At 45.4% G+C, this 16,760-nt stretch overlaps 2 protein-coding genes across 2 annotated transcripts; both read right to left on the bottom strand.

Moving 5' to 3' along the window:
• Positions 1–1,818: 1,818 nt before the first annotated feature.
• LOC4347782 (uncharacterized) lies at positions 1,819–7,606 on the bottom strand. The gene is made up of 10 exons (XM_015756984.3): positions 7,262–7,606; positions 6,623–6,659; positions 6,342–6,417; positions 6,200–6,245; positions 6,002–6,100; positions 3,924–3,992; positions 3,455–3,839; positions 3,171–3,325; positions 2,547–3,036; positions 1,819–2,427 (listed from the first exon to the last, which is right to left on the bottom strand). Exons 1-10 carry the CDS (start codon positions 7,538–7,540, stop codon positions 2,360–2,362), a joined length of 1,704 nt encoding a protein of 567 aa, XP_015612470.1. The 5' UTR covers positions 7,541–7,606; the 3' UTR covers positions 1,819–2,359.
• Positions 7,607–11,741: 4,135 nt separating this feature from the next.
• LOC9268457 (G-type lectin S-receptor-like serine/threonine-protein kinase SD1-13) lies at positions 11,742–15,867 on the bottom strand. Its single transcript, XM_026020365.2, has 7 exons — positions 14,174–15,867; positions 13,642–13,743; positions 13,333–13,532; positions 12,921–13,128; positions 12,587–12,824; positions 12,338–12,488; positions 11,742–12,236 (listed from the first exon to the last, which is right to left on the bottom strand). Exons 1-7 carry the CDS (start codon positions 15,522–15,524, stop codon positions 11,922–11,924), a joined length of 2,565 nt encoding a protein of 854 aa, XP_025876150.1. The 5' UTR covers positions 15,525–15,867; the 3' UTR covers positions 11,742–11,921.
• Positions 15,868–16,760: the final 893 nt, after the last annotated feature.

Below are 16,760 nucleotides of genomic sequence, written 5' to 3' on the forward strand. Positions count from 1 at the left end.
CTTCAAGTTTCATCCGAGGCTCAGTTTAGTCATCGATATTTCAATCTATCCATATTAGTCCTTCAAGTTTTCATTTTAGTTCAAACTTATCTTTGAACCCACTTAGAAGCCACATGGGTAAACATAACCAACAACTCTATTGATAAATGACACTTGTACCCCCTCGTTCACATATATAAGAGAAAAAATTGCATGCAATGAATTTTTTTATAGATAATGCATAGTAATTTATGTAAAACAAAAATAAATTATGTACTTGCAAGTGTATACGATAGCCATTGCTTAAGTTTCATGTGCACATGTTGTAACAATGGAAAATACATATGCAATGTTGTTTATTCATCTTGGTTTTCTCTTATCTAGTGTATAGTTATATACAAATTAAGGGCAAAAGGGATATTTTCTAACATAAATATTGACTAGCAATAGCCATATGGCATATTATGTGAAACAAATACCTAGGGGGACCTATGTGAACAAAATGAAACCTGGAGGACCAAATTGAGCCTTCGGTAAAACTTGAGCAACGACTAGACTAAACTAGCTATTCACCCAAAAATTAACAGATTTACTAAGGCTTCATTCGCCAAAATTATTTTGATGTCTACGGACACATATTTGAAGTATTAAACGTAGACTAATAACAAAATAAATTACAGATTCCGCCTGTAAACTGCGAGACAAATTTATTAAGCCTAATTAATCCGTCATTAGCAAATGTTTACTGTAGCACCACACTATCAAATCATGGCGCAATTAGGCTCAAAATATTCGTCTCGCAATTACATGCAAATTGTGCAATTGGTTTTCAACATTTAATATTACATGCATGTGTCCAAACATTTGATGTGACGTTTTAGACCAAATTTTTATTTTTGGTTGTGTTTAGTTCAGTGCAAAGTTTAGATTTTGGTTGAAATTGGAGATGATGTGAATGAAAAGTTATGTGTGTATGACATATTGATGTGATGAAAAAGGACTGAAGTTTGGATCCAAACTTTGGATCTAAACCCAACCTTTGATCTAAACAGAGCGTGACGTGATCAGTGCGTGTTGGATGGATACCGACTGAGTCAGAGTCCGTTTCCCATGCAACCAACGATCAATCCGAGTCCGGATCAAAAGAGAAAAAAAGGATCAATCCGAGACAAAAGTCCGTTTTGCCGTTGAGTATTTTGACGACGACGTTGACAGAGCGGCGGAGTGGCCTCGCCGGAAGCCGACGTCGCCGCCGGACAAGGAGGAGCAGCAAGCGCGAGGGGAGCTGTACGAGGCCACGGACGCCGACGACGACATCTCGCTCAAGTTGGCCGTCTCCTGCTGCGTCGCCGTCTCCGTCCTCATGTACGGCGTCTTCCGCCGCCTCGTCGTCATATACGACGCCTTCGTCCCCGGCCGGCTCGCCGGCGCCGCCGTCCTCCTGCTCGCCGCCGTCCTCATCTGGCGTGAGCAGCAGGAGCTCAAGCGGGCGGAGGAAGTACATGCATCATCATCAGCAAACTTGCAATAAACGAATTTGCCTTGTTTCTTTCTGCAATTGCTGATACAGTTCCCTATTGCAATAAACGAAAGGACGTGTAGCCTAGTGGTTACATTGACCTGAGTAGTACCCCAAGGTCCTTAGTTCAAATCTTCTATGGAGCGAATTTCAGATTGGGTTGTTTGTGGGGCTAAGTTTCCTATTTCAATGGCCGTATATATCCGGTTGGATATAGAGACCGGGTAAAAAATACCCTTCTCTAAAAAAAATAAAAAAAAAATTGCTGATACAGTTATTAATTTGTAGCAATGTCAGCCAGCAGTGTGAGATGAAAAAAAGAAAAAAGAAAACTGCATCTCAATGTATTTGATGAGAGTTTGTGATGAACTTTCATATCTTGCAAGCCTATATATGATCTGCTATGCTATCTAATTCTACCAAATGGAGAACAGATAATGTCAACCAATCATAAACACTGATGAATAATCTATACAGAAAGTTTTCCCTGTGGTTTCTACACATCAGAATCGTTGAATCTCCAACTGGAACTCACCGCTGTTACTACACACTGCTGAATACACCTCCCCCTACATATTACTCTGCAATTTTCTGCATGCTATCCTATGTTTCTAATCAATCACACAACATGTTTTCGCAAATGCAATGCCAATTCACGGCGTGGTGGATCGACATGGCTCACAAGACTTGCCACTTGTCAGAACTTGGATCATCCGAGGTTTTTGGACAGTTGGTGCTGAGTTGCTAGTGCCTAGTGTGAGCAGGCCCTTGTTGCTTGGTGATCATGATGGACAATTCACTGGAGCTCTGCATCCAAATGTTAAATTCACTATGTTGATCTCAGGTCTCTCTACTAGCTAGCTAATCAGCTGTATGTGTCTGCATCCGATTCGCCACCATCTGTGCCGCAGAAGGGAATATGTTTGATCCTTAAAAGGAAAATAAAAACAGGAGAAAATTGGCAGGGCATTAGGAGTAGCCAACTTAGAACCAGAACTAACAGGAGACATAGATCAGAAGAACTTTACTTATGAGTCTGGGTTAGTACCTGAAACAGCACTGAAGCCATTAACAGTGTGCTGAATGGCTGGCCGTTCATGAAGATTATTATGGTTGCCCTTCACCTCAGCACCATGTTCACCTCTTTCTGCTGAAACCTGTGGCACTGATCCGTGTTGCTGGCTTGGTAATGACTGACAATTGACCCTATGAGTTGTGATTGTAGAAGAGGCATATGGTGCGGAAGATGGCTGAGGTCCTGCTGAATGGCTTGTGCTGGCCGTACCGTTATGAGTTGGCTGTTCACTTGATGTTTCTGTACTACTTGGGTGTATCAAGGCTGTTGAAGATGTAGTAAGCACTGGTGGCTGAGTTGCGTTCGGTGCTTCACCGTCTCCTACCCACCCACGGCCAAACTTTGTTCCTGGGGGAAGGGCACGTTCAATTCGTTTGGACGCAATCTCCCAAGCGACAGGACCTAGCTGCGCAGCAAAACGTGCCAAGCTGCGGGGATAGGACTGCTGCAACTGAACCCCAACCTGACAAATAAAAAGAGTTTTAGTGTCAGTGATGATGTCTTGCTGTTGACAAACATTAATAGAAAAAGGTTGAGATTATATAAACATATATGGTGAAGCACTTATAGACAGGACTCATATTTCGGACACTCAACTGGAACTAGCAGCTTCCTTGTCTCGTTGTATGAGGACGACACCGGCAGCTCATATATTGAACTCGAAGGTTGAGGCTGACAATAAGTGCTTCGGCTACTTTCTTCTGTCAGAATTGGTTTTCTCCCACTTTTTGCTGACCATTTACCGATAGACCCTGCAACAAACGAATGGCATTGCAAGTGGTCAGGAGAAGACATTAAGTTTGTCAAAATGTTCAGCAATTTCCCACTGAGTGTTGACCCATACAAAACACAAAACTTTGATAAAAGAAAATAAATAAAACCTGAGTAATCTTCAATTCTTTCCAATTTGCGCTCGTTAGACCAATTGTATCCATTATTTCGACTGGCAAAAGAAGCTCTCAGTACATCTGCGATAAAGGATCCATTCATTACTTGCCGTTGCAGATCAAATGGTGGCTGCGTACGATGTCCATTATTTCCAACACTAGCGAGTGTTGCTCCAGAAAAGTCTGCAGTAGCGCGTTCTACCGGTGGCTTCCCAACTTTCTGTTTGATAGTGTTCTTATTTGGAGGCCTGCCCCTCCGTGGTTGTGGCTTTGGTTCAGGATCTGGTTTAATTTCCGGTTCTGGTTCTGGCTCACTTGCATCACTATCCTGCCTAAGGTTCTCAAAGTCCTTCTTGGCAAGCTCTTGGATCGCCCGTGCCTATAATACATGGCACACAAATATCACATATGCAGCATACGTTATGGTTACATAAAAACAAAACATGCAAGCATGATTCTTTACCTGTCGATAGTATATTGTATCTGGTGAATTGTAGCACATCGCATTTGAGGTTAACAAGAATACATCATCCTGTAAATTAAAACTTCAGGTCCTGTCATACGAGCTTAAGAAAGCACTAGTAGCATTCTGGTCCACTGAAGGAATAGTGTGTTGCAGAAAGATGAAAATAACAAAAAAAAAAAAGAAGTATTCACATTAGGATGAGCCTTAGGAATGCATAACATTTTTTTCAAAAATATTATGTGCGTGACAGCCTTTTAGCTAGATATGAAATAGTGGGTTCAACACAATGTAAACTGTACACGGTTACAACTAGTGCAGCCTGCAACTTGGACCGAACAGTAGCACATGCAGTACTCAAGAGTGGTATATGAATCAAATTGTTTGTGGTGTGTGCGGCTGAGCCAATGTTTTAAAACAGAAAGGCATGGCATAAAACTAATCAAAAGAATGATGTTGGTGTTATTTAAAGTAAAAGAAAGTCTAACACCCTGTGAAAATACAAATCTATGATGTCTGGTACAAATAAGTGGATCAGATATGTCTGAAATGGTAGGAGATGGTAGCAGACAAGTAAAACTTCATTTGATAGAAGCTGCAGCAGATATCACAGAAAACCTTCCTAGCATCATAATTAAAGAAAGTTCATATATTCTCATTTTACAGTTGTCTATCTCATATTTCCAACAACACATAATTCCAACCTGAGGCTCAACACACTTTATAACAGTTGATGTGTTAGCACTTAGCAGCATTTTCATATTAAGTACTTGTGATTTCTTTTGAGTGTGACTTGAATATGTACTGCAAACATAAACACACATGCATAAGACAAATAAATTCCAGTGTCATACAGAGTATTAAAGCAAATTTCATAAAAGAAGAAAGGCATTCAAAAACTCTCGTCTTATTGTAGATACTACCAACTAACTTAGATGATATCATCCAAGCACCCTTCATGGCTAAATGGCCCAAAAATCCTTTGATTTAGCCAGAAACCACAAGTACAGTAGAATTAAACATACAGTGGCATGGGATATCTCAGTATTCAAGAGTTCCCTCCATGCATATTAACAGGGCAAAGGACTTTCCCTTGGTACAATTTAAATTCAGCAAGCTAAGCATAACACAGAAACCAAAGATGATCTTTGAGAAAAGCACCACCCAGGAATGATAGACAATACATCCTCTGATAGCCTACCACAATTAGCTGACAGAAATTCCACATCCAGAAGTCAATGACACTGCATGAACTGCAGCATAAAGAAGGATAACTCAAGCGCCAAATATAGATACAAATATATCCTTCTTGTTTCCCATTTCAAGATATACAGGTTTTCTTCGGTCAAATGTCCAAATAGAGCAAACCAAGAAAACTGCATAAGATAGGTTTGTGAATTTTGTTCATACTTTTTCTGTTAGAATTCCTTTAATACAATCAATAGCAGTAACTCCTGGCAGCTGCGTAGGTACCCTTTGGAAGAAACTTATTATGTGCACTTTTACAAGATAAAATGTAGCTATATTTTACTGTACTAGCCCTCAAATTGTTGAGATTTTTCAATATTCTCCTAGGGAGATCAGGTGTAACTGCAAAATCTTGTACAGATGGAATATTGTCACTGAAAGTAACTTGGCAGCAAACTCGAAGGTTTCTATTATATTATTCATATTAAATGTTTCTAGCTCTTTTGATTAAGAGTCAGAGAGTGAATATCTGCTCCTAAAAAGCACGGTGCATTAGTGCACCAGTATAAAATAGACTTTTTTTAAATGACCACGGTAGTAGATACCAAAACTTCATTAATGAACTTCTGGATATGAAAGAAAATATATTTATGGATGCTGAAAGAAGAACAAAATAAAAACATTGGCACTGGGCAGCACATGTAGCAGAGGAGGCTAAACTAGCTGATCCAGCCAAAGGACATAACCAAGTTAAAGACCCAACATTCAAATCCAACTGCAACAGACCAAGAGTTACTCTAATTGCCTACCACACACCTGACTGTTAACGAAGGAAAATCGAAACAGCACAGGAAAGGCCAACAAAAATCACCATACGCTCTGACACTGACCTCAAATTGCTCCAAGTTGCCATAAGCCCCTTTATTGAGCTTCTTCCGAATTGTTGAAAAATCCATTGGATGCTTGATAATATCATGGTAATCAGGCAGCTGGCCATGGATACGCATTAAGATACAGATCAATCAACTCCAGAGAAACAAAACAAAGAAAACCTAATATCTGAAACATTATCATCTTCAAACACAAACCTCTTCGGGGTCAACAGGGTCAGAGAATACACCATATGTGTCCTTCCTGCAAGAAACCAGGAAATCCACCTTAGGTTAGAGGTCATGCAGCTGTGAATGAACTGAACCCGAGGAAGAGCAAGCAGAGAGCACAGCAACTCACTTCTGCAGCCTATCAAGGACGAAGACTAACAACTTTTTGTCCGGCAAAGGTGTCGTGGGCCCGGAATCTGACGGCTCTGGCGAGTGAACAAATCAACCCACGAGCACGAGCACAGCAACAATCAGAGGCAGAGGCACAAGCATTAATTAAACCAGAAAAAATAACTGGAATGCCTCAGGCACTAAAAGAATTAAAAATGGCATCTTTCATACACATTCGCCCAGGTGTTTTTTGTTCCTAGAAATCTCAAGAATAAATGCATCTGAGCAAGGAACACCAACCTTCACTCCCATCCGTCGCTTTCCTCGTCTTTTCTCCCTGCGGCAGCAACAGCAAAAGATAAAAAGAAAATCAAAACAGACAGAAAAAAAAAACTCAGATTAAGAATCCAAAATAATGGAGGAGATAAAAGCACAAGAAAAAAGTGGGGCTTTCGTTTACCACAGCGCCTGTAACCAAGTACAGATCTAGCGATGCCGTGAAATGTAGCAAAATTTGGCGCGAGAAGCAGACAAAACCCTCCCCCCATAAAAAGGGCACGACTTTAAAAGCTTCGAACTGAGCCATTTTAAAAAAAAAGAATTGTGCGCCAATTATTGTCGCCGCAGGCAAGGCGATGCGGGAGATGCGAGGGTTTTTGGTTTATCCCCCGCCAAATGATTGGGAGAGCTCGCCGCTGAGCTGAGTTGACCACTGCACCTTGTCACAAAGATAAATAAATAAAGGGCGACCTTTTCATGCCCAAAATAGCAAAGAAAATTCCTCGGGCGGCGCGCGGCTGCGCAGATCCGTACGGCGAACCCCTGGCGGCACCAGAATTAGGCCAAATTCCGCGCGGAATTGGCCAAATTGGCGCGGATTCGGAGCGGGGGGTCTCAGATCGGGTAAGGGGAGGGAAGGGGAACGAAAACGATGCCCACCTTGGCCGATCCGTCGGGGAGGCCCATGACGAGGCGGAGCTTCTTCTCGCGGCGGCCGCCGGGTGCCGTCCCCTCGTCGCCGGAGTCGACGCCGGCGGGGTTCCTCCGCGTGGACCGCCGCGGCTGCGGGGGCGGTGGCGGCGGCGGCGGCTCCTGCAGCTTCTCGAGGCGGAGGGTCCGCTTCTGGAGGTCGAGGAGGGAGGGCCGCCCCTTCTTCTTCCGCTTCCGCGGTGGCGCCGACATCGCCGCCGGTGGCGGCTGCGGCTGCTGCTTGCCCATTCCCGGCGAGGCGTTTCCTTTTCCTTTTCCTTTTTTTCCTTTTTTTTGCCCTTTAATTTTGGTGGCGTTTTGGCCTGTGCGAGAGGAGTCGGGTTTGCGTGTTGGGAGGCGTGGTGGTGCGGTGTGCGGGTGGGTGGACTTTTCGGTGTGTTTTTTTTCTTTTTTTTTTTTTTTGGTGGTAGTGTTTGGGAGGGATAGCACGTGAGGCGCGTGTGCGGGAGCACTGGAGTGGGCGAGGTGGGCCCACGTTGCAGCTGGCTGCTGTTGGTTGCGTGCGCGGGTAAACTATGGAGATGTGCTACTAGCCTACTACTGCGCGGTTTGCGCTTTGGATACGGTTAGTACTGCTGTCCTCTGTGCACAGTATCAACCAAATTTTTACAGGGTTTCTTAGCAAAAGCGAACATTTTTAATTACACGAAAGACATGTAGTACGTTTAAAGAAATGTATACGTTCAAATGCTTAACTTTAAATAAAAATACGGTATATGTCGGGCTCATCGGTTGTGCATATGTGGATAATACGTCGTATGACATATTAGCAAAATAATAATAATGTATAAGTAAAATTTATATATATATATATATATATATATATATATATATATATATATATATATATATATATATATATATATATATATATATATATATATATATATATATATATATATATATATATATATATATATATATATATATATATATATATATATATATATGTTCTAAGTAGTAATTTAGAAACCAATACTGTAAAAATAAATTAGAAATCAATTTTTAAAATTTAAATTTGGGTAGCGACTGATTCCAATATAAGACAAACGATGGGGTCGTAGATTTGTATTTAAAAGTACTTCATACTATCGTAAGCTTATTAAACTTTTCTACTTTATCTATTTCAAATTATTTGGTTCTTTTCTAAGTCGAACATGTTTTTCTTTGATTATTATTTTTTTTAAAAAAACCCGTGCAATTTAATAACAGTGAATTATATATTATGAAAATATTTGTCATGATGAATTTAAAAATATATGTTGAACTATATGAGTTTAGAGGAGTTGATGATCGAGGATCAAACACTTGAGACAAAGTAATTTGAAAGAGAGTATTACAGTTTCGCTTTGAAGTAATTCATCAAATTACTGGGCTTGACTGAAGCAGCCCACTAGCTGTGCATTTAGCTGGGCTAGTCCACTCAAAGAAAAAGGTTGGGCTTCTTCAAGGCTTTCAGGAGAGTCCGGACTTGCAACAAACGGGTTGGTCTTATAGGCCGTAAGCCCACATTTGACTACTTTTTGACCCAACCTGATCCAAACCAGGGTTCCTCCAAACCAGGGAAAACGTCCACTTTGACTCCCTTAATTGTACGCTGAATCTAATTCATACCCCTCAACTAGAAAACCGGATAGGACGACTCCCCGAACTATTGAAACCAGTGTAATTTGACTCCCTCAGCGGTTTTGGACAACGGTTTTGCTGACGTGGCGCTGATGTAGCAGTGTTGACCTGGTCTTCGTCCCACGTGGCGCTTACGTGGCATTAGAATTAAAAAAAATATCTATGGGACCCATCTGTCATTCACACACAAATATATATTGTGGGACCCACTAACATGTGGGCCCACATGTCATCATTTCTTCTTCCCTTCTTCCTCTTCCCTCTCTCTCCCTTCTCTCTCTTTTCTCTCCCCCTTTTCTCTTCCCCTTCGGACGCACGATGGCGTCGGCGGCCTCGTCGTCGGCGGAGCTGGAGGCCCCCTCCTCCTCCTCCTTAGGGGTGGAAAAAAAGCTTGGGCTTGTGAGCTCGGCTCGGGCTTGGCTCGAGCTCGCTTAGCTCGGCTCGGCTTGAATGCCAAACGAGCCTAGCCCAAGCTTCCTTTTAAGCTCGGTTCTGAAACGAGCCGAGCCCGAGCTGGCTCGCGAGCCGTTTGATTTGGCTCGTGAGCCTAGCCATCATGTATTTATATTGACAATTTTATTTACTAGTGGAGTTATTATTTGTCAATATGTAATTTATCATCTATAATTTGATGAATTTAATATATAAAGTTATTTTAATTTTACATGTTGATGATTTGTTATTGCTTTTCTTAATGATTACAAATTATATAGCTTCAACGGAAGGCTCGCGAGCCAGCTCGAGCCAGGAAACGAGCCGAGCCGAGCTCATGTTTTAGCTCGTTTCCCTAACCGAGCCGAGCCAAGCCAAGCCTAGCTTGTTGCAAGCCATTGCAAGCCGAGCCAAGCCAAGCCCGCTTGGGCTTGGCTCGGCTCGTTTCCACCCCTACTCCTCCTCATCCTCCTCCGAGAGGTGCTTCTCGTCGTCGGAGTAAATGAACAGGCCCTGAAATGTAAATGAACAGAGTGCTAGTACTACTACTCTATCGCCGGAAACGACCCAAAACGAGCAGTGTCCAAATCGGAGATTATCAACGAACCAATTCCATCCATTACTACCTCGCGTGCCTAGTGCATGGTCCCACCCGCGACGAGGATGGACAGCACGACAGAGCACGCCACGGCCAGCGCCGCTGACGCCGCGCCCCACTGCAGCCGCGCCCGTGACCGGCGCCGGCGCTGGCAGCACGCCTCCGTCCACCGGCGCCGACGCCACCGACACGGACATGACGGCCACCGCCACGACCACGGCGAGCAATACAACGCCCTGAGATGCCATCGCAGGAATGATCGAGTACGGCAAGCGACGCATAAGCACCCGGCGGGCGCGCTCGGAGGCCGCCGTCCCAGGGGCGCGGGCGCGCGGGGCGCTAGACGCCGTGGGTGCGACGCGTGGTGGGCCTCGCCGCGACACGTTGGGCTCGAGGGTGGCGTAGGGTGGCACTTGCGGAGCAGCTTGAGGAACTTGTCGCTGGGCTTGCTGCGGCGGCGAGGGCGGTCGGCGGGGTCATCGGAGCGCCTAGGCTTCTTGCCGAGGCGCCCCTTGCCCTTCTTCCGCCTTGCCGCCAGCTTCTTGCGCTTGTGGTGGTTCGACGCGGCGCCAGCTGGCGGTGGATGGAGAAGACAGAGGCTGCGGGGCGGCGGCGGAGACCACGGGGCTCTTCCACCGGGAGCAACCAACCCCTCGATTTTATCTTATTGAGGATGGAGCTAGTTGGCCGGCGAAATCCCTCGCCGCCGCCGCACGCCGGTGGGGAATGGCGTCGTCGGCGAAGAAAGAAGAGAGGAAGGGAGGAGGCGGCGGCTGGGCCTTGGGGTGGAGGGGACACTAGAGAGAAAATGGGGAGAGAAAAGACGGAGAAGGGAGAGAGAGAGGGAGGAGGAAGAAGGGAAGAAGAAAGGATGACATCTGGGCTCTACATGTCAGTGGGTCCTACAATGTATTTGTATGTGTGAATGACGGATGGGTCCCATAGATATTTTTTTTAATTATAATGCCACGTAAGCGCCACGTGGGACGAAGACCGGGTCAACATTGCCACGTCAGCGCCACGTCAGCAAAACCGCTGTCCAAAACCGTTGAGGGAGTCAAATTGCACTGGTTTTAATAGTTCGGGGAGTCGTTCTATCCGGTTTTTCGGTTGAGGGGCACGAATTAGATTCGGCCTACAATGAAGGGAGTCGAAGTGGACTTTTTCCCCAAACCAGGCTTGACAACTGTTCAATCTGGCGCAGTTGACGAGTTTAGGCGTTAGGGCTGAACCAAAATAACCAACTATTCTTTTTTTTTTCCCCTTTCTCTCTAGACTAGCGTACTAGAGGAATTAACCGATCATCCAGTTGACTTGAAAATGTTCATCGGTTAGTTATACTCAAACTTGTACTAGTATATATATTTTGTGAAAAGAATAAAGTTTATGAAATTACCCCCCAGCTATAAAAGCTACTACTCCCTCCGGGTTGATAATACTCGTCGTTTTAGACAAGAGCACGGTTTTCAAAATACAACTTTGACTATTATTTTCCATTATAATATGTATAAAAGTGTTAACAAATATACGATTTTATTAAAGTACTTTTTAAGGCTAATCTATACACGTAATCACCATATTTGAATGACAAATATTTTAAAAATGATTCATAATCAAATATTCTAAAGTTTGACCTCACCCTTGTCTAAAACGACAAGTATTATCAGCCTGGAGGGAGTACTAGTGTTTGCAAAAATATCGACCATATCTCTTTCTTAAAGCTGAGGCATGCGAAAAAGAAGAGGATTAATTAATGAATGTTAAGGATAAATGAGTAACGACATCAATTTCTTATCATCCTTTTTCATGCTAAACATTCTTGCCATTCTTTCACATTAAGATATAACCAAAACACCTTTCCCTATCAAATTTTCTTGGGTAGGTTTAGAGCCCATCTAGTTGAGTTGATCACCTTAAGCCTTATAATATCACTCTTAACAAACAACAGTGTTCTCATCGTCCCTCTAGATCTGTGAGAGTCATGTTGTTGTTAGAATTCTGAGCGCCCTGGCTACCATTTCTTACTTGCTCTACTTCATTGTTGTTCCTTTGTGCAAAATAAGCCGGTCTATTTGGAGCTGGGAGTGACTTGCTTCCTTTCTCCAAGATGAGCACAACATCTGACATGAGTGGCCTGTCATTGAGATTCTCCTGAACACACAGGAGGGCCACATGGATGCAGAGAATGACTTCATCCAATAAGCAGTTTGCAGTGATAGTTGAGTCTATCATAATGTCTGCCTTCCCTTCATTCCATAGATTCCATGCCTGCATCCATCAGATTTACACCTCAGGTGTATAAGTGATTACCGGTTCATAAAATGGATCTTTGTATAAGTGATTGCAAAATCATAAAATGGAATGCTTACATAGACTGGAAGATTTGGGGAGTCCTCAATGAGATCAATAGAGCTTATCTTAGAACCGCTTACTATCTCTAGAAGTAAAACGCCGAAGCTGTAGACATCGGACTTCATTGAAAAGATACCTCCCATAGCATATTCAGGAGCCATATAGCCACTAATTGGATCATACCACTTCAAATAGTTAGTCCACACATAGAATTGTAAAAAAAAAAAGGTTAATTAATCTGTGCAAATGGTTTGGACAATACTCACTATGTTCCAACAACTCGTTTAGTGACTTCCTTTTGCTGGTTGTTGCCGAAAATCCTTGCCATACCAAAATCCGATATCTTTGGGTTCATCTCTGCATCCAACAAAATGTTGCTTGCCTTAAGATCTCTATGGATAATTGTTAATCTTGAATCTTGATGGAGGTAAAGAAGTCCTCGGGCAACCCCTTTGACGATCTTGAACCGTGTGGACCAGTCCAACACTGATTTTCTTTTACCCTCTGCAAATAAGCAACACTATTGATTAGCATCAATGGTTTATTGTGTGTGACAATTAGGCAACTTGTGGTGTGATAGACTGCTAGTAGAGAACATACTGAAAAGAGAAGCATCTAAGCTCTTGTTGGGCATATACTCATAAATCAGCAACTTTTCATCTCCTTCGATGCTGCAACCGACAAGTCGAACAAGGTTTCTGTGCTGTAGTTTGGCAATTAGGACCACCTCATTTCTGAACTCCACTATTCCTTGTTCAGACCAACTGCTAAGTCTTTTGACTGCAACTTCCCGGCCATCTAACACTCCCTTCAGAAATATAAAAGAAACATCATCACTGAATACTCACATGTTGTATTTTGAATGATTTTCTTTTTCTTCTTCTTTTTTTTAAGAAATTTACATCACACCATAAACTTTGGGTGTTTGTTTATCTGAAAGTTCAGGAGGATCAGCTTGACTCTGCATTTTCTTTCTTCAGAAATTATCTAGGTCAGCATATGAATGAGTTACCTTGTAAACTTTGCCAAAACCTCCTTTTCCAATCAAAGATGCTTCAGAAAAGTTGTCTGTTGCAACTAGGATCTTGTCATATTCAACAAATGGAAACTCAAGATCTTTGGCTGGGATTTCCTGCCCAAGATCATCAGAAATGCTCAAAACTCGCAAGGCCCGCCTCTTGTTATTCTCCCCATATTTTTTCTTGATAATTTCTTCATTATATTCGCGAAGAAAAATGAGGTAGGGTATTAATGCATTGAACATGTATCACCTTACCCATGGACCTAAAGTACTAAACTTCATGAAAATAAATATGGGTACCTTTGATCTTGGGAGCACATATTAAAATGCATATGGGTATAAGAACACTTGCTAAAACTATTGGAAGTGCAAATCTCAGTGCACTAGTCCTTGGCTTCCTACCTGCAAAGTAAGAACCTTGATTAATTTGCATCAAGCTAACTAGTGTTTGAAATACTTTTGCAAAGCATATATAATTCCACTCTATATATGAAATTGTGATCAGTTTTTTCTTCTTATAGAGTTTTTTTATAAAAATATTTACAGAGGATCAGTAGTGTTGAGACAAGGCTGCAGAACAAAATCCCAAACAAATGATGACAAATGTGTAGTGGTGTGTCTTCCGTGTAATCTTAAAATTAAAAAAAAATCCAAACACCAGGTACATATCAAGGTTTTAAATCTCCAGCTATAGCCGTCGCTATCTCCGGCAATAACTTGTCTGAGAAGAGTTCTAGCTATTTGCTCTCATATACAATTAACCGCTATAGCTCCATTTAGCTTGCTATGTCTTAGCCCGCTATTTTAAACACTGGTACGTACGTTTACATACCTGCACCTGCAAGCCGGAGGTAGAGCGTCTCACCGAAGTCACCCCATGTCCCGACCACCTTCTCCATGTCCACCAAGTCGCCGCCCCAAACCAAACACCTCGTCGCATCCCTCGTGGAGCTCCCGGTGAGGTTGGCGTAGGCGTACGCCACGCAGGAGCAGTTCCGGCGGCACTCCGCCGCGCACTCCTCGTAGCTCCGGTTGCCCACGTGCAGGTACCAGTCGGGCAGCTTCAGGTTCGCCACCGCCACGAACCCGTCGCCGCACCGCACCGCCTCCCTCCGCCGGCACCCCAGCGTGAAGTCGCCGCGGCTCCAGCCGGCGGCGCTCGCCGGCTCGAACCCCGGGAGGCAGTAGCACGTCGAGGCGGTGGCCGTGACGTCGCCGCAGTAGCCGAACGGGCCGCATGAGCCGAACGCGCTGCACGCGCGGGTGGGGTACTCGGCGAGCGTGGCCCACGACGACGTCTCGGTGCTCCAGCTCTGCAGGCGGAGGTCGCCGGCGTAGCCCAGCGTGTACTGCATCGGCGGCGCGCCGTCGGACAGTGTGAACGCGGCGTAGATCTCCTCGTCGGTGGAGACGACGGCGGTGTAGATCGCCGACCTGCCGCCCTTCTGGTAGTTGCTGTCCACCACCATGTAGCCCTTCCATGGGTTGGAGCGCCAGTAAACGCGCGAGCCTTTCCAGATGACCACCTGCAGCGGCCGGTCCGGGTCGCCGCCGAAGGAGAAGTTCCCCGGCGACGGGTCGGTGGCGCCCTTCCATGAGACCAGTCGCACGCCGCCGCGCGTCCGGTAGGTGACGCCGATCTTCATGCCGGGCAGGAACGCGTTGCCGGGGTTCTCGAACGTCTCCCACAAGGCGGTGCCGTCCGGCAGCCGGAGCACGAGGTTGCCGGAGTTGGCGAGCACCGCCACAGCACCGACTCCTCCTCCCGATGACGCCGACGAGTTCACGCCGGCGGTGACGTTAGTCCTCCAAAGGACGCGGCCGGTGGCGCCATCGGACAAGACCAGGTTGCCGTCGCTGGCAACGGCTAGCGTGGAGGCCGGGGAGGAAGGATGGTCGGCGATGGGCGCCGCCTGGTCGGCGACCCACACGACGGTGAGCTTGGGGATGTTGTTGTACCATATTCCGAGGTAAAGTCCCGACGAGGTAGCATTAGTGGAGTTGGACGACGGCGAGAAGAAGCCCATGGCGAAGGCGCCGCCGTCGGAGACGAGGGTTGCGCCGGGAGACAGCGTCTTGCCGATGGCAAGCCGGTCGTCGGAGGCGCACAGTGACGGCCATGAAATCAAGAAAACGAAGAGAAGGATGGCGATGCAAGTGGAAGCTGAAGCTGGCCAATCCATTGATGATGAGCTGACCTGACCTTGCACTTTGCAGTTGTGCCTGAACTTGTGGAGATGGAGCTAACTTCACCCTTACATAGTGTTCAAGTGTGCATGCAGATTGGAGAAGATTCAGAAATTTGTAAGTTGCAGAAGATTTAGAAATTTGTAAGTTGCAGGTGACTAGCTTTCTGTATCATATCAACGCTACATTTCAGGATTCATGTGGCAGGTGAAATGAAGTTGGGGGTTCACTGTACCAGCCAAGAAGGGACAGATGTATACTTAACCACCAAAGAACCCAGCTTGTGCAGTAGTGGTTCTTAATACGAGTCTTTTACCCCTATGCCATTAAAAAAGTTGGAGCTTACGTGTGTGCCACGAAAAAGTTTTGAGTTACCTGTATGCCATGACACAAACTTTCGTTTACCTGTGAGCCACTTTGGATGGAATCAGCACTAACGGAGACTAACAGAGGTTTGAAAAGTCTATTTTGCCCTTGCTCTATTTCAGCCACGCTGGCGGCGGCGGCGTGACGGCGACGACCGGCGGCGGCGGCGTGCCGCGCCGGGGGCGAGGCGAGGCGGCCTTGGGGCGCCGGCCTGGGCGCGCCGCCGGCGAGGCGACGCGAGACGAAGCGAGGCGGCGGTGGCACGCCGGCGATGGCGACGACCGGCGGCGGCGGCGGCTTGCCGCGCCGGCCTGGGCACGCCAGCTTGGGCGCGCCGCCGGATCTGGCGAGGCGAGACGACCGGCGGCGGCGCGCCGGCGATGGCGACGACCGGCGGTGGCGCGCCGGCGACGGAGACGGAGACGACCGGCGGCGGCGGCAGCTAGGCTAGGGTTCGAGTGGAGGCGCACGGGAGAGGAGTAGAGATGAAAATGCTTTAGGGGCAATTTAGTCATTTTCATACGTGGGTCCCACATGTCATAGCTCATTCTCTAACAGAAGGTGGATGGAATGGCACACGGGTAAACGAAATTTTGTGTCATGGCATACAGGTGACTCAAAACTTTTTTGTGGCACACGCGTAACCTTCAACTTTTTTAATGGCATATGGGTAAAAGACTTACAGTAATATCGAGTATTGGCAAATGGCAAGTAGCTAAACAGAGTTATGCCAAAATCAACAAGTAGTAAGATAAGATTAATTCCACACGTTTCAGTGAGATACTGACAACTAATGAGACAATGATTGAACTCTTAGAGTAAAGTCAACTAACCTTTCCAATTAAGCTGCAACAGTCTAGCTTATC

Source organism: Oryza sativa, chromosome 9, assembly GCF_034140825.1.
Source record: "Oryza sativa Japonica Group chromosome 9, ASM3414082v1".
NCBI classification, from domain to species: Eukaryota; Viridiplantae; Streptophyta; class Magnoliopsida; order Poales; family Poaceae; genus Oryza; species Oryza sativa.